At 42.6% G+C, this 17,343-nt stretch overlaps 1 protein-coding gene across 2 annotated transcripts in view; it reads left to right on the top strand.

Annotated features, from left to right (window-relative positions):
• The window catches only part of KNTC1 (kinetochore associated 1), a 371,840-nt gene that overhangs the window by 93,640 nt on the left and 260,857 nt on the right, over positions 1-17,343 (top strand). For both annotated transcript variants that reach the window (XM_075323096.1, XM_075323086.1), the window contains exons 5-8: positions 3,760-3,838; positions 14,439-14,516; positions 14,896-14,930; positions 15,009-15,119. In XM_075323096.1, the coding sequence (XP_075179211.1) occupies positions 3,760-3,838; positions 14,439-14,516; positions 14,896-14,930; positions 15,009-15,119 (303 nt within the window). The remainder of the gene's footprint in view (positions 1-3,759; positions 3,839-14,438; positions 14,517-14,895; positions 14,931-15,008; positions 15,120-17,343) is intronic.

Here is a 17,343-nt window from a genome sequence, read left to right as displayed (position 1 = left end):
GATGCAAATTCTGTAATTGGATTTCACCAGGGAAGAAGGTAGTGTCGGCATGTACGCACCGTGAATATGATATTCGTGATTTTGCCAATTGTAGTACCGAGGGGGTTATCTATGTGGCCAAATGCACTTGCCCCTTGGACTACATTGGGAAAACGAAAAGAGAACTAAGAAAGCGGATCGGGGAACATCTGGGTGATGTACGAAACGAAAGGGATACCTCGATCTCACGACATGTCAGACAAGTACATGGGGGAAATCTGAACTCCATAAGTTTTAAAATCATTGAAGTGGTCCCGGAACCAATTAGGAAAGGCAATTGGAATAAACTTCTGCTACAAAAGGAGACCAAATGGATATATCGTTTTGACTGTGTACATCCAAAAGGTCTGAATGAACAGCTGACATTCGGTTGTTTTTTATAGGAGGCGTCTGTTTTGAAGAGATAAGCACCCGAGGCTACATCAGAATAAATTCTGATCTATACCCGCCAGACTAATATCCTTCCGTAATGGAAAGAAGTCGTGTTTGGATGAGTGGAATTATTTTTCACCATCCCATTTTCAATTAATTTATGTCTATCTATATTACCCCATTTTCTGAATCTATGTGGGATGCTGATACATGGGAACCAACCTACTGGTAACATCTTTATGGATGTTAGCAATGTTGCAGTAATTACCTCTGGTGGTCTCCTTTCCTTAACACCCCCCCCCCCCTTCCTCCTCCCAAATAAATTTTCCTCCACTCTCTCTCCGCCCCTCCCCCCCCCCCCTTCCACTCCCTTTTGAACACATGGTCGATATATGACTTTGAATATATAATGTTCGAGATCATGGCCTGTTCTGTTGTATGATCCGGAGGGAACATGTGGGTTTGTTTTATTTCCGGTGTGACCTCCGGTCTCTCCTTTAAATGATGATGCATTGGGATAACTGAATTGTTTATCTTCCCTTGTATAGTAATCTTATGGGGAGAAACGCGTTACTGATGGGCTGCGGTTTGGGTCTGGACTTGAATCTGACTAACATTATGTTTAGGATTGGAGGGGGTGGCCATGTTTGTGGAGATTGTGGGGGACGACCCGCGCTGTCAGGTGATTGGTGGCGACGCCCACTTGGGCGGCGTGAGCCGGGATGTGTGACGTTTTAGATCGTACGTCACTTCCGGGTTTCCCCATCCTGTGCTGGGAGGAGGATGTGATGATCCGATGACGTGGTATGCTGAGTCACATGACTCGGACGGGTCACGTGGGTTTATTCACTTCCGGTATGGGTTCCGGTTTCGTCTATATGGCGAATGCACGTGCTTTATACCTTCGGGGTCCCGGGCAACGGGGCGTTATGGGAGGTAATTGTTGATCCGGATGGGGACGGTCCGTGCCGTCAGGCGATAGTGTGGCGATGTCCACCTAGGCAATGTGAGCTGGGACATGTGATGATTTAGATTATACGTCACTTCCGGTCTGTCAAAAAATAGTGACTGCACGTGTAGTTTACATCCGGTTTCCTAGGGGACGGGGTGTTCCTGGGGGCGGCTGCCTAGGAAGATGGCAGCTAATTAACTGCATGTGGTTTATACATCGAGGGTTTCCCATCTGAATGGGGCGTTCCTGGGGGCGGTTACCGAACAGGTCAGCCCCTATTTGATGATATTTAAGGAGAGTGAGGCACATGGTAAGGCGTCCATTATACATATCCATATGGAGAGGTGTGTGCTGCTAAATGAGTAGCCCCCTTAACAGCTATCAGGTATGTTCTCCATGTGCTTCTAGGACTCTCTGTTTTGTGGTTTTGGATTTGGGGTTCTGATATTTGTTTGTTCCACAGGCGATTGGGCCAGTTATTTTTCATTTTGTCTCCTGATGAACCCTGACTAATCTTATGGGGAGAAACGCGTTGAGACTGAGACTATGTGTATTTATGTTATTGGGTTGAGGACCATGGAAAGCCCGGACGCCTGTATACTATGAAAAAAACGGACTGCTGAGGGACTACTAAATTTTGACTCATCTCTCAGATAAGTTCATTTTTCCATCTTTCCTGGTAATAAAAGTTATTATCCCTAGCCTATATTATAACTTGAGGGAGAGTAGGGACATCTTTAGAAGGGAAAGCCGCCGAGGAATGGGGGCACCTCATTACCTTTAGGGTGATTTGTGACTTTATGTCGCACCTCCATTGGCAGGTAGAGGAAAGAGAGAGTGAGGGTCATTTAGATCTTTTTCCCTGGCAGGATTATTATTGATATCAGTATATGGAATAATTGTTTTTGTCCCTGTGGGCAGATATCTTGGAGCTGTTCCATGGTCAGGGTATATGTGTTCTGTGTGTCATTTTTTTCACAGGTGGAACTTTTTTGAATTTTAAATGAATTTCAATAAATGGTGTTTTTATAAGATTTAAATTGAGGTAGCATTCTGGTTCTATATTGATTTTCTACCTACGCAAATAGGTTTCTAAGTGTTAAAAAAGCTTTTTACAGTTGAGCCTGGTGTCTGGTTTTCAGTTTCATCTAAGGTGACGTCTCTCCTCTCTCTATCCTGTTTAAGAAAAATCTGGCCTCCCGCTCTCAGATTCTGACTTATCTTCATGGCGTGGCACAATTGGTTCCCCCCACAGATTTCCAGTGGAGTCTTGGAATCTCAATTTTGGTTTTGGATGTTCTGTTATGTCCTCCTTTCAAGTTTCTTTAAGAGGTCTCTCTATCGTTTCACTCTTGAAAGGTTACTTTTCTAGTAGCCATTATGTTCATCAGACGAGTTTCTGAGCTGGCAACTCTCTTTTGCCAGTCTCCCTTCCTCATCCTTCACCAGGACAAAGTAGTCTTGCGGTGCCCTCTATTCCCTTGGTGGTTTCGGCCTCCCACCTTGAAGATGAAGATATCATCTTTCCTTCTTTTTGTCCCTCTCCTTCGGGTCCTCGGGAACGATCCCTAAATAAATTAGATCTTCTAAGAGCCATTCGTATCTACTTTTGCAGAAGGTGTCAGTTCAGAAGCATAGAATTGTTATTCCTTATCCCGGAAGGTGCCCAGAAGGTTCTTCCGGCCGCCAAGGTTACCATTTCACATTGGATTTGTTCAGTAATTTCAAAAGAGTAGTGGGCAAAGAATAGAATTCTTTCCTCTGGGGTGTTTCCTCATTCCACTAGGGCAGTGGTGGCCTCTTGAACTGTTCTTAACTAGGCTTCCACATTGCAGCTTTCCAAAACAGCTACCTGGTCTTTTGTACACACATTCTCCAAGTTTACAGTTTATACCTATGCTTCGGCTGATGACAGTCTAGTCAGGCAAGTTTTGCAAGTGGCAGTGGTTCAACTGCTATCCTGAAGATAACTGTAATTCTTGTACTTTTGTTGATTTACCTTTCTCCTTACCCTCAAGTTTCTTTGGGACGTCCAATGCACTTCCTGTGTCCCACAGTGAAGCGATAGAGAAAAGAGGATTTTTTTGTACTTGCAGTGAAATCTCTTTGTTCGAGATTTGTATTACCTATAAAAAAAAATCTGTGATAGTCTGTTGCTTCCTCTGCTTGTTCACTGTTTAGCTTTTTGCAAGTTGGTGGGTGTTGTACCCTCTTGAGGAGGAGCCAACTTTTTTTGCTTAGTGTCAGCCTCCTAGTGGCAGCAGCATACACCCATGGTCTCCCTCTGACGCCTAATTAAGGCTGGGAGAATGAGATTTTACGTTAGTACCAAAAATATTTTTTTATTTTATTTCTATTATTCATCTAGTCAAATGTTTCTCTGAATTGTTTTTTAGGCGTTGGTATCGGATGTGGAGAAAAGCAATGAGCAAACATTTAAAAGACTCCTACTAGAAAAGGATGCTTCAGATGAAGGTTTGCAAACTCCTACTTTTTCATAAGCAGTTGAGGACATAATTTCATGAAGAGAAGTTAAGGATTGCTACAAACTTTTGTATGTTTTGATAAGTCTAATTCTGCATTATTTTTTATAATACAGTGCTTAACACTAACTCAAAACAATGTATGCAAGGTATATATTGTAATTTAAAGATGGATAATGGAAAGAAGGAGGCAATATATCCCTGGTGAACCCGGAAAATGGAAGCCTTTTACATTAACAGAATAAACCCATTATACAAAATCACATAGATAGAAGTCTTGACTTTCCACATTGGGACATACATGTATGTGAGGGCACGTGCTCAGGAGTTCTGTCTGTGACATCTGCAGAGAGGGCTAGCTTGAACTGAGTATTCCAGAAATAGTCCAGTTGAATTCTCGCTGGGATATCGCATACTTGTGGTCACGTGACATCCATTCCGGAGCTGACACCACTGAATCTTCACAGCGGTCAGTGTGCGCTCTGTGAGGATTCACAAGCCTGCAGTCACATGTTTAAATCTGTGTTAGTGAGCACTAGGGATGGGCGAACCCCCCGGTGTTCGGGAACCTCACCCGAACGTTTTGTAAAGTTCACGTTTGGGTTCTGATATAACTTGCGTCCGAACACCGAACTTGGACTTCACAGTTATGTGATGGGGCGGGAGGAGCTGTAAAATAAAGAATACAGTTAATAATAAACTTTGTCATTATACTTACAGGTCCCGCGACACGTCCTGCAGACTCTGTCTCCTGCCGCTTCTCCTTCCGATCATCGCTGTGCTCTCCCGGTAATCAGCACTGATGATAGGACCTTCCATCACGTCATACCTATGTGAGCAGTCACGTTGTATTACCTCCTTGGTTACCGACCGTCACATGGCTATGACTTCATGCTAGGTCCTGTCAGTGCATCTCGCTGCTACGCGGTGCTCGCTCAAGCATCTCCGTACTCGGTATACTCGGCGAGCGCCGTGTACTGGCGAGATGCTTTGGCACATGGTCGGCTCCCCGTCCCTGCATGTCGGTTCTCTTTACAGAGTCAGCCCACATGCAGGGATTGGCTGCCACAGCCAGTGAATAGCGGCGCTGGGAATCAGGTGATCGAAGAGATCAGGTTACTATTGCAACGGTGGCAGAGGTGACATCAACACTTACCAACCCACAGCTTCTGCTCACTCATTGAGTGATTACACAGCACAGGAGAGCATAAGCATTCTTCCTCCCCTGTGCTGTCTGATATAGCAGAGCTGCATGGGCTGAAGGAGAAAGAAGACAGAAGACCAGGATCGTGGAGGGGTGAGAGGGAGTAATAAACATGGAGTCTCTAAGTGTGTCTTTGTATTTATTTCTAATAAAGTTTTTTTTCTCTGTGTGGTGTCTTTTTTTTTTTTTAACCCTTTATTGGAGATTCTCAATGGCCGGGTCACACTTGCCTGACATTAAGAATCTCTGGCTTAATACTAGCTAGTAAAACAAAGCTAGTATTAACCCCTTATTACTCAGCGTGCCACCCGTCACCAGGGACGCTGGAAGAGTTGGATAGAGCGCCAGAAGATGGCGCTTCTATGAAAGCGCAATTTTCTGGGGCGGCTGTGGACTGCAATTCGCAGCGGGGCTCCCAGAACGTTTGGAACAACCTGCGCTGCAGATTCAATCTCCAGCTGCCTAGTTGTACCTGGTTGGACAGAAAAATTGTTTTTTTTTTTTGGTTTGTTTTTTTTTAAATTATGTCATAAAATTCATGAAATAATTAAAAAAAAGGCTTCCCTATATTTTTTGGTTCCCAGCTGGGTACAAATAGGCAGCTGGGGGTTGGGGGCAGCCCGTAGCTACCTGGTGTAACTGGCTAGCATACAAAAATATGGTGAAGCCCATGCCATTTTTTTTTTTTTTTTTTTGCAAAAACAAATTAAAATAAATAAAAGGTTCCCTGGATTTTCCATTGCCAGTGAAAGTAAAACCAAGCAGTGGGGGTTAGCAGCCAGTAGCTAGCAATAAAAAATGCAGCGGGAGCCCAGGCATATTTTTTTTTAATTATTTAAATAACTAAAAAAAAATGGGCTTCACTGTATTTTGATTGTCTAACATCACAGTACTGGAAAAATAAATCATTAAAAAAAAAATGACATAGCGCTCCGCGGTATTTTTGATTCTCCGCGCAGATAAAGCAGATGGCTAGGGGCTGCCACCCCCATCTGCCTGATTTACCTTGGCTGGCAATCAAAATACAGGGAAGCCCATTTTATTTTTTTTATTTAAAAAAATAAGTAAAAAAAAAATGCGTGGGCTCCCGCCATATTTTGATTGCCAGTCAGGTGAAGCCAGGCAGCTGGGGGCTGGGATTCTCAGCAGCCCGCAGCCGCCCCTGGAAATGGCGCATTGTTTCTTAGTGCCATTTCCAGGCACTATACCCGGCTTGTCCAACGGCCGTGATGTCGATGGCTCTCTGGGTAATAAAGGGGTTAATATCAGCTTTGTATTCTCAGATCGTACTAAGCCCGAAATTCATTGTGTCACGCCAAATTAGACATGGCCACCCTGAATTTCTTGGAAACAGTAAAAAAAAAAAAATACACAACACAGAAATTTTTTTTATCAGAAATAAAACAAAAAAAAATTTAGAGACTCCATGTTGATAATAAAAAAAAATCTTTAGTCCGACGTAATCCACTGGGACAGCAAAGTCAACTTTGCTTCATCACTGTGCACAGACAGTATCTATACACAGTGAGAAGCAAAGCGCAATGTCAACTCTGCTTCATCACTGTGCACAGACAGTCTATACACAGTGAGAAGCACAGAGATCCATGTCAGGTCTGCAACATCGCTCTGGACAGAGCGATTATGCAAACGCTGGCAGTGAGGGGATGATTACACTTGTGTCTCGCATTGCATCACCCCACTCTCAGGACAGGAATGCCTAAGCTGCATGGAAATACATGCAGCTGACCCGCTGCCATCGGGAGATTGTGCGCCGTGATGCGATGACACTGGCCTCATGGCCTTTAATGACGTCATACTCACGTGACCAGTCTGTAGCCAATGAGGTAATACAACATTCACACGAGACTGGTCACAGGGGTATGACGTCACGGTCAGAGGTGCTTACCAGGGGGAACAGCAATGATCGGACGGATGCGGAACGGAAGCAGAAGCACTGGGTGACAGAGTCTGCAGGACACGTCGCGTTACCTGTAAGTATGATCATAATGTTTTTTTAATAGCCTTTTTTTTTTTCTTTTTTGTAACAGCCTTTGGACCCGAACTGTAACACGAACGTCTCAGAAAGCTCGTGCTCGGGGTCGTGTACACAAACACCATGTGTTCGGTATGGACCCCGAACTTTACAGTTCGGGTTCGCCCATCCCTAGTGAGAACTTCTCCTATGCTGAGATAATCCATCCACCTCACAGGTGTGGCATATCAAGATGCTGATATAAAGCATGATTATTGCATAGGTGTGCTTTAGATTGGCCAACAATAAAAGGCCACTCAAAAATCTGCAGTTTTAGGGTACGTTCCCACGGGGGGGTTGGGTGCAGGGTGAATGGCATATGAGGGGCCAGACTGTGACAGAGGGGTGTTAAGTGATACAGTGTGTGTAGTACATGGGGTCTCAGTGTGTTTGAGAGAGGGGTAATTTGGGGTACAGCCTGTCTGTCTGAGATATGCAGGGCATGACAGTGCTGGGTGTGTGTGATTTGGGGGTGCTGGGTGTGTGTGATTTGAGGGGTTTAGGGTGTGTGTGATTTGAGGGGTTTAGGGTGTGTGTGATTTGGGGGTGCAGGGTGTGTGCACCAGTCCCTGCTGCGTGATATGAGTGAAGTCCACACAGTAACCATATATCAGTAGGGATTAGCGAAAGAGGGATAGGAGCAGTCACAGCATGGGATGTGATTGGGAAAGCTGGGTGCTGAGCTCATCACCCAGCTTTCCTATGTTCTATTATCCGTCTTGTCCCCAGCTCCCAGCTTTCCCATTCTCTGTAGCGCTGCAGAATATCTTAGCGCTATATAAAAATAAAGAGTTGATTTGATCATGGGAAAGCTGGGTACTGAGGACAAGCTGGCTATCAGAACATAGAAAAGCTGTGTGCTGAGGGAAAGAGCCGAGCGTCAGAGTAATTATCCTGTACCCCAAGTGTCAGCGTCATTATCCTATACCCCCAGTGTCGGTGTCATTATCCTGTACCCCAAGTGTCAGTGTCATTATCCTGCACCCCCAGTGTCGGTGTCATTATCCTGTACCCCCAGTGTCGGTGTCATTATCTTGTACCCCCAGTGTCAGTGTTATTATCTTGTAACCCCAGTGTCAGTGTCATTATCCTGCACCCCCAGTGTCAGTGTCATTATCCTGTAACTTCAGTGTCAGTGTTATAATCCTGTACACCCAGTGTCAGGGTCATTATCCTGTAACCCCAGTGTCAGGGTCATTATCCTGTAACCCCAGTGTCAGGGTCATTATCCTTTAATCCCAGTGTCAGGGTCATTATCCTGTAACCCCAGTTTCAGGGTCATTATCCTGTAACCCCAGTGTCAGGGTCATTATCCTGTAACCCCAGTGTCAGGGTCATTATCCTGTAACCCCAGTGTCAGGGTCATTATCCTGTAACCCCAGTGTCAGGGTCATTATCCTGTAACCCCAGTGTCAGTGTCTTAGGCTATATGTAATTACTCTTCAGTAAGTGATGTGTATGTGATCAGTATGTGATGATAGTACAGGAGTGGCCTCAGCATAAGTACTGTATGTGGAGACACGGGGCTCAGTGAGTGCTCTCGTCCACTGAAACCCACCGCCTTTAGAAAGACAGCGTGGCTCAGGGCTCATCCCAACTGAACGCCGGCCTCCTTAACCGTGGGCATAACACTACTCAGACAACACAGGGTGAGGGAACCACAATAATTAGACTTTATTGGATCCCCAAACAATTAACGGCACATAACACATAACCAGCAAAACACAAATGTAACAAGCAACAGAGTCTCACCCTTCCGCTGGCTCACCAGGGATTTAGAATGTCCATGCCTCAGAGCTTCCAGGGCCGCTTACTCCAGTCCAGCAGCACCCCGCTTTTGGCGGGCACCCACCGAGAAAGGAATAATGCCAGATTTAGGAAGCTGTGTGAGGTCTGCAAAGTCTGTACCAGGTGACTGAACTGTCCCAACCTGAGTGTCCTCCTTAGGTAGTCCTGGTATGATGTTACAATCCTGGCAGCCGGAGTCGAAATCCCTAGGCTGTTGATATGGTCTCCAACCGGATCCGGAGTCCCTAGATTGAAGCCATAAGATATCCTGATCCTCTAGTCAGCTCCAAAGAGCTTAGACTGGATCCATCAGCATCCATCAACCTTCAACCACCCTGGTGGCTTAAAGAAGTCCCTTTTATAGCCATAACCTTCCCTTAGGATACACTGCGTCCTCATCAATTGGTTTGACAAGATTGCTTCTCCCATTGGATTAATTTCAAGCTGCATGGATAATGTTCATTTAAATGATGTGCATAGAAAGACTCAGTATATCTACATGGAGTCGGCAAGTCACCGACTAGACAATGGTTACTAAGGTAATTACATTATCAATACACAACTACAATACAATGGTTACTGGAAAAGTCTGGAGAGCAATAGCTAAGCAAACATGACTTAGCACACATAAGAACAATAGTCTGGCTGAATGTTAAGAAACTTTAACCCATGAGAGTCCATGTCATCACACTGTACATGTAAAAAAAACCCAAAAAGCCTGATCTGCCTATAGAGCAGTATTGTCAGAATACACAGGACTAGTAAAGAGTTTATCCAACATGTAAAACTAATGTGGAAACCATATTGCGGCTTTTATAGGCCTCTGTCCCCACAGAATGACTGGTCACATCCAGTACAGACACTGGGGGTCGATCATTATCTGATAATTATGTAATGTGTGACGGTGGAAAGAGAAGACGAATATTCACCAGAGTCTCCACATGGAAGAGTGTATGGAGGGTAATGCTGCACACCACCATATACTGACTCTTAGGCCCTGTGCACACTGGAAAATGGCATTATTTTAAGAAAATTCCGCACCCGCGTCAAAAAAACACACCAAAAACCGCATGTGGATTTGCCGCGGTTTGTTGTGTTTTTGGTCTGGATTTGCTGCGTTTTTTCTGCAGGTTGGTCGCTGCAATTTTTAACCATTATTTAATGGCAAAAACGCAGGACCCTGCGGAAATTAAGTGACATGCTACTTCTTTTTGCTGCTGGGCGTCCATGGATGACAACAGTGGTGGATGATCGTCACATACTTTCTTTGGTGAAGAAGAACCCGTTCACAACATCAACTAAAGTCCAGAACACTCTCAGTGAAGTAGGTGTATCTGTCTCTAAGTCAACAGTAAAGAGAAGACTCCATGAAAGTAAATACAAAGGGTTCACATCTAGATGCAAACCATTCATCAATTCCAAAAATAGACAGGCCAGAGTTAAATTTGCTGAAAAACACCTCATGAAGCCAGCTCAGTTCTGGAAAAGTATTCTATGGACAGATGAGACCAAGATCAACCTGTACCAGAATGATGGGAAGAAAAAAGTTTGGAGAAGAAAGGGAACGGCACATGATCCAAGGCACACCACATCCTCTGTAAAACATGGTGGAGGCAACGTGATGGCATGGGCATGCATGGATTTCAATGGCACTGGGTCACTTGTGTTTATTGATGACATAACAGCAGACAAGAGTAGCCGGATGAATTCTGAAGTGTACCGGGATATACTTTCAGCCCAGATTCAGCCAAATGCCGCAAAGTTGATCGGACGGCGCTTCATAGTACAGATGGACAATGACCCAAAGCATACAGCCAAAGCTACCCAGGAGTTCATGAGTGCAAAAAAATGGAACATTCTGCAATGGCCAAGTCAATCACCAGATCTTAACCCAATTGAGCATGCATTTCACTTGCTCAAATCCAGACTTAAGACGGAAAGACCCACAAACAAGCAAGACCTGAAGGCTGCGGCTGTAAAGGCCTGGCAAAGCATTAAGAAGGAGGAAACCCAGCGTTTGGTGATGTCCATGTGTTCCAGACTTAAGGCAGTGATTGCCTCCAAAGGATTCGCAACAAAATGTTGAAAATAAAAATATTTTGTTTGGGTTTGGTTTATTTGTCCAATTACTTTTGACCTCCTAAAATGTGGAGTGTTTGTTAGAAATTGTAGGAATTGTACACATTTCTTATCAGATATTTTTGTTCAAACCTTCAAATTAAACGTTACAATCTGCATTTGAATTCTGTTGTAGAGGTTTCATTTCAAATCCTTTGTGGTGGCATGCAGAGCCCAACTCGCGAAAATTGTGTCACTGTCCAAATATTTCTGGACCTAACTGTAAATACACAGAATAGGATAGCAAAAGCGAAAACCCTTTTTAACAACTCCAAATGGTCATATAAATATATATAATCTAGTTAATCTCTGAGCACAGTAATGTACTCAATATGCTCAAAAGATGAACACCAATGTACTACCCAATTGATTACATATAAAGTATATAACAACCCAACCCCAAATTGGACATGATACAATTCCATATAATCAAACATCTTTAGATTTAAATTTCTGTATATATGGTCCATCATTGTTCTCAATAGTTTCCCAATTTAAATCCAGATGTAACATCAACTTGGTCCATCGCACACTCACAATCAACATATATGGCATCGGAGTATATTATATAGGAATCACTGTGGTTAGATTAAGGGCACAAAAAAAGAAGAGCAAAAGAGAAACATTAAAATATGATAAAGTAAAAAACATTAAAATTTGCGCTATGTAGGTAAGAAAGGTTTGAAACTCAAGGCCTCATTTAAACCCCTGGGCATCAGAGTATCAAGGACCACCATCCATTTTGTCTCCTTTTTTAAGAGTTCACTCTTATAGTCCCCTCCTCTTGCTTCCAAACTGACATGATCTATACCATTCACTCTAAATCCATTGGGATTACATTTCTGATGTACAAAAAAATGCCTTGGTATAGTTTTCAGATCATTTACATCTTTACACCCTTTAGCATTAATATTGTCCCGAATATGTTCTAGAGTTCTCACCCTCAGTTGCCTGGCGGTCATCCCTATATAGATCTTTTTACAGGGGCAACTGGCGTAGTACACTACCATCTCCGTCCTACATGTGATGTTATAAGTGATTTTGTTTCCATGCTGTTCGTAAATGTTGTACATCTGTCTATGTATTTACATGCTGTACAGTTTCCACATTGGAAACAAGTTTGTTGAAAGGTTGCAGAGCAGCTAATCAGCAAGCTTTTAGGCTGTGGGCACTTCTGGAGCAATCAAAGCCATACCAAATATTGGCATGGCTTTGATTTGGCCAGAAAAATCACTGTTAAAAAAACCCCCCAAAAACCCAAATTGGTTAAAGCAGGATATACCAGTCTCCACGGCGCGGCTGTAACACTGTTTCCGGATCCACTAATTATATCTCATGCATATTCACTGCTTCCCCCGCCCACTATGTGTGATAGCATGTGTGATTGGCAGTAGTCAGACTGATGCCGTCTTTGATTGTTTACCCTTACAGAAGATGTCTATTTGCCTGAGTAAAGTGTAAAAATAAATGAAAATAATGACATAGGGTCTCCCGCATATAGATACCCAGCGCAGATAAAGCAAATGGCTACAGGCTGCAGGCACAGCTGCGCGCTATATCTTGGTGGTGTATCAAAATAAGAGGGACCCCATGCAGCTTCTTTTTTTTTTTTTTTTTTTTAAATTATTTGACTAAATAATTAAAAATTCTGGCGTGTCGCCCCACCCCCCCAATTTTGATACCCATCCAAGAGAAAGCCAACAGCTTGGGGTTGGTATTCTCAGCCTGCATAAGCCCATGGTTATTGGGCCCTCCTTAGCCTAAAAATAGCAGCCCTCAGCAGCCCAGAATTGTTGCATCCATTAGATACGACAATTCCGACACTTTACCCTGCTCATCCCGATTGCCCTGGTGCAGTGGCAATCTGGGTAATATAAGTGGTTATTGGCAGTTGTGATTTGTCTGCTGTCATCAAGCTCTGGATTGGTAATGGGGAGGCGTCTATGAAACCCTTCCTTCCCCATTACTAATTCTGTAAGTCAAAAGAAATAAACACAAACACACAGAGAATAATAATAATATATTTATTCACTTATATAGCGCTATTAATTCCACAGTGCTTTACATACATTAGCAACACTGTCCCCATTGGGGCTCACAATCTAAAGTCCCTATCAGTATGTAATTGGAGTGTGGGAGGAAACCGGAGTACCCGGAGGAAACTCACGCAAACACGGGGAGAACATACAAACTCCTTGCAGATGTTGTTCTTAGTGGGACTAGAACCCAGGACCCCAGTGCTGCAACTCTGCAGTGCTAGTCACTGAGCCACCGTGCCGCCCATGGAGAAAAATTCTTTATTTAAAAAAAAAAAAAAAAAGCAAAAACACCCTCTTTCACCAAATTCACACGAGGTCCCACAATGATCCCAGCTCTGCTACATCTGAGATAATAAAATGTGTATAAAATTTGAGCACCAAATCTGCATCTTTTGGCAAAAAAATGAAGTTTTCTGCCAGGAGATGCAGTTCTTGTTGAACTCCACGAGTTCATCTGAGGTAAGGTCACAGCGTTCACCTGAGGTGAGTTTACCTGCGGTCACAGCTGGGGTACGTGTAAACCTCCAGCTGTGACTGCAAGTAAATTCAGTGACGTTACCGCTCACAGCTGCGCCTCAATGAGTGTCTGACTTAAGCTGCAGCGGTCAGTCATGTTCTCTAATATGTCTGCACGGTGCGTCTTCAGTATGTAGCAGAGCCAAGATCGTCTTGGGACTTCGTATGGATTACATTGGCTCTGCAAGGGTGATTTGGGGTTTAATAAAGGAGTGAAAGAGGGTGTTCTTATTTTATTTCAAATAAAGGATTTTTTGTGTTTGTGTTTTTCTTTTCACTTACATGATTAATAATGGGGGAGTCTCATAGACCCCTCCTCATTACTAATCCAGGGCTTGATGGCAGCTGACAAATCACAGTGGTCATTAAGCCCTTATATTCCTTTGTTTGCCACTGCACCAGGGCAATCTGGATGAGCCGAGTGAAGTGCCAGAATTGTCGCATCTAATGGATGCAACAATTCTGGGCGGCTGTGGGCTGGTACGTTTAGGCTTGAGGGGGGGAAATATCCATGGCTCCTCCCATTCTGATAAAACCAGCACCCAGCTGTCTGCTGTACCGTGGCAGGATATCAAAAATGAAGGGGAACCCTGTCTTTTTTTTTTTTTCCTCCCTCTATTTTGATATCCAGCAACAGGAAAGCTCACAGATGGGGGCTACAGCCAGGAGCTGTTGTTTTACCCATGCTGGCTATCAAAGTGGGGCGAGAGCCTACGTAATTTTAAAAAAAATATTTATTTCTTTATGCACTAGTATTTATATAGCAATAGTAACAGGAAATCGTTAAGTTGTCATTTAATAGTGGGATATTAACTATTAGTAGTTAAGTTTGACAATAATATCAGAGCTCCCCTTTAACACCATGTCATTATGTTTTATGTCTTCTTTTCCTTAGGTGTTTATCGTATGTTTCTATTGACGAATGGAGGACTTCACTGTATCATGTACTTTCATATTGCCAGGATTAATGATGGTATGTACGGGTAAACTTTTTTGCCTACATGTTGCTTTTTGATTTAAGATTGTAGCCCAAAAATAATTTGTGATTTTCCTGTTTAGAGTAAAATTGATAAGTTTAAAAAAAAATGTTTTAAAAAAATGCAGTTATAAGATGTTTTATGTACATGACGGATAGGATGAAATTAATGTAATAACGTTATCATGTGGCTATGGCTGCCTTTATTATTTAAGAAAACACTGGGCAGCTGCAAACAGATGATAGGTACTCTGTAAGGTTCAGAAAAATATAGAGGAGAAATACCTTGTGGGAAGACCCTGAGTGTTTTAATAATATAAAGCCTATGTGCATGGTCTGACTATTCTGTAACTCTTTGCTCAATGTGTATTTTCAGCTGTTGAAAGTATGGATATCAGTGCTGCAAAAGAGGTAAATACTTGTCATTTCTATTACATTGTGTTTCGCCATCTATGTATTTTTGAGAAACCTCATAATTTTATTTTACAGCTTGAAGGGAAGATCAAGACCTGCTTTATTTCAACAGAAAAATATCACACAGATGGTTGTTTGAGCTTGATCATTGGTGATCTGACAAGTGACACTCATCTACTTATAGGGGTAAGATTAACCACATTTATTACAAAATTTCACAGAAATTTAGTGACACACACTGTGGAGTCGGAGTCGTGGAGTCGGAGTCTGAGCTCATTTTGGTGGAATTGGAACCGTATAAAATTGACCGACTCCTAAAATATATAATAAATTGGGTACAGTAGTGCAATGCAGAATGTGCTGAATATTTTTTCATAGGAATTTGGGAAAGTTATGAAATGTCCTATAAATGGCTGTTCTATTCCTGATCTAAGGCTACATTCACACACAGCGTTTTTGCTGCATTTTTTGAGGATACGTTTTTCAGCTGCAAAAGCAGATCAACTTTTTAAAAAACGGCATCACCTGAAAGATTTTTGAGCTCATAGATAATGTTTTTAATAGCAAAAGCAGATTAGAAAAAGACCACAAACTGACATGCTCATTCTTTGTGAGGATCTGTTTTTGAGCGACAAAACAGATCCTCCCAAAACGATGTGTCTGAATGTCATATCTTGGAACCCATTGCCCTTGCTGGAATGCCCAGAGTCACTGCATTTCACTGCAAAAAAAAAATGCAGCAAAAACGCTATGTGTGAATGTATGTAGCCTGAGGATCTAGGCTTTGTCTGAGCTGAGATAAGTCTGTGCTGCACTTGAGCACCAGTGAAGCTCCTCCTCTACAGGCAAGGGTAAAAAGTAAACACACTCAGAAAGAAGGAAAGCCTGCACTAGATGAAAAATATTTTGTGTGTCAATGTATGACAAGTGACCCAGATGAAAACAAATGCTGTGATGCCAAAATCAGTGCATACTCAGGCAGTGATAAAAATACTCCTAGAAGAGCTTCCAATCTAAAAAGACATTTACAACGCTTCCACCCAGAAGTTTTCAAAGCTGTGACTGAGAAAGATAACAGCAGCACCAAGAAACCAGTGCCCAGCACTGCCTGCCAGACAAAGGTGGAGGAAACAGCATCTCAAACATCATTAACAAGATATTTTGTAAGTGACAAAGTAACTGTAACAAAGACAGCAGATATGTTTAAAAGACAGCTCATACAGCTTGTTGTGAAGGACAGTGTACCATTGTTGTTATTTGCACGACCAGCTTTTACAGCTCTTTATGGAGAAATGGCCCGCAAACTTGGTGTTTCTCTGGAAAGAGAAAGTATTAGAAAATATGTGATTGAAGAAGCCCTTAAACAAAAGGAAGATCTTAAAAAGACTCTCAAAAGACCCTTCATATTTCTTAAAATGGATGCCTTCACACGTCACAGAGTGAACTATTTTGCTGTCAATGTTCGATATGTTTGTGACAAGAAAGAAATTGTTACCCAGACACTGGCAGTAAAAGATACTAAAGCTCATCACACCAGCCAGTTTCTCCAGGCCTTAGTGGAAAAAGTTCTGCAATATTACGAACTCAAAAAAGAACAGGTTCTTGCTATTGTAAAGGACAATGCTTCAAACATAAGTACAATTAAACTGATGAATGAGAGTAATGAATAACAGCTAGAAGAAAATTTAGGATTCAGTATGTTTGAGATGGAAGGCCACAGTGCTGCTCATGTAACTGAGGAACAAGCAGATATTACAGCAGAAGAACAGCAAAATGATACCTTAGAATTAGATGATCTTGTTGATGCTGCTTCAAAACACTTTCATATTCATCATATGCGCTGTGTTGTGCACACACTACAGCTGGCAATAAGAGATAGTCTGCAAGAGGGAAATGCTGGAAATCTGATTGGAAAAGTGAGGAAATTGGTTATTGCCGCCAGAACCCCTAAAATTGATTCCATCTTGAAGAGACGTGCTGGGAAAGGGGCAATTGTCGATCAAGCCACTTAGTGGTGCAGCACTTATTTAATGATTGACCGATTGCTTGAACTAAAACAGTTTCTTATAGATATGGTGAACCCTCAGGTAACAATAAGTGAAGGTCAATGGACACAGGTGGCTGAATTGAAGGAATTGCTTTATCACCCATTTACCGTGACTAAAAAAAATTACAAGCTGGGGATTTAACTCCGGGCATTTTCTTAAGGGAGTGGAAGAACTTGCTATTTTGCTTGTCCCAAAGAGGAGGTTTAATCGTAGATTGCATTTCTGATTCAATGAAATGGAGAGAGACACAGCTATTGGAAAATAAAATTCTTCTGGCAGCTGTTTATGTGGACCCAAGTCATCGTATACTGCTTGATGATCAACAGCTTACTAAAGGAAAAGAAGCTCTGACTGAGGTAGCA

The sequence above is a fragment of the Anomaloglossus baeobatrachus genome, chromosome 1, assembly GCF_048569485.1.
Source record: "Anomaloglossus baeobatrachus isolate aAnoBae1 chromosome 1, aAnoBae1.hap1, whole genome shotgun sequence".
NCBI lineage: Eukaryota > Metazoa > Chordata > Amphibia > Anura > Aromobatidae > Anomaloglossus > Anomaloglossus baeobatrachus.
Note: the sequence above shows the minus strand (reverse complement) of the source record. Positions and strands in the feature narration are given on the sequence as shown.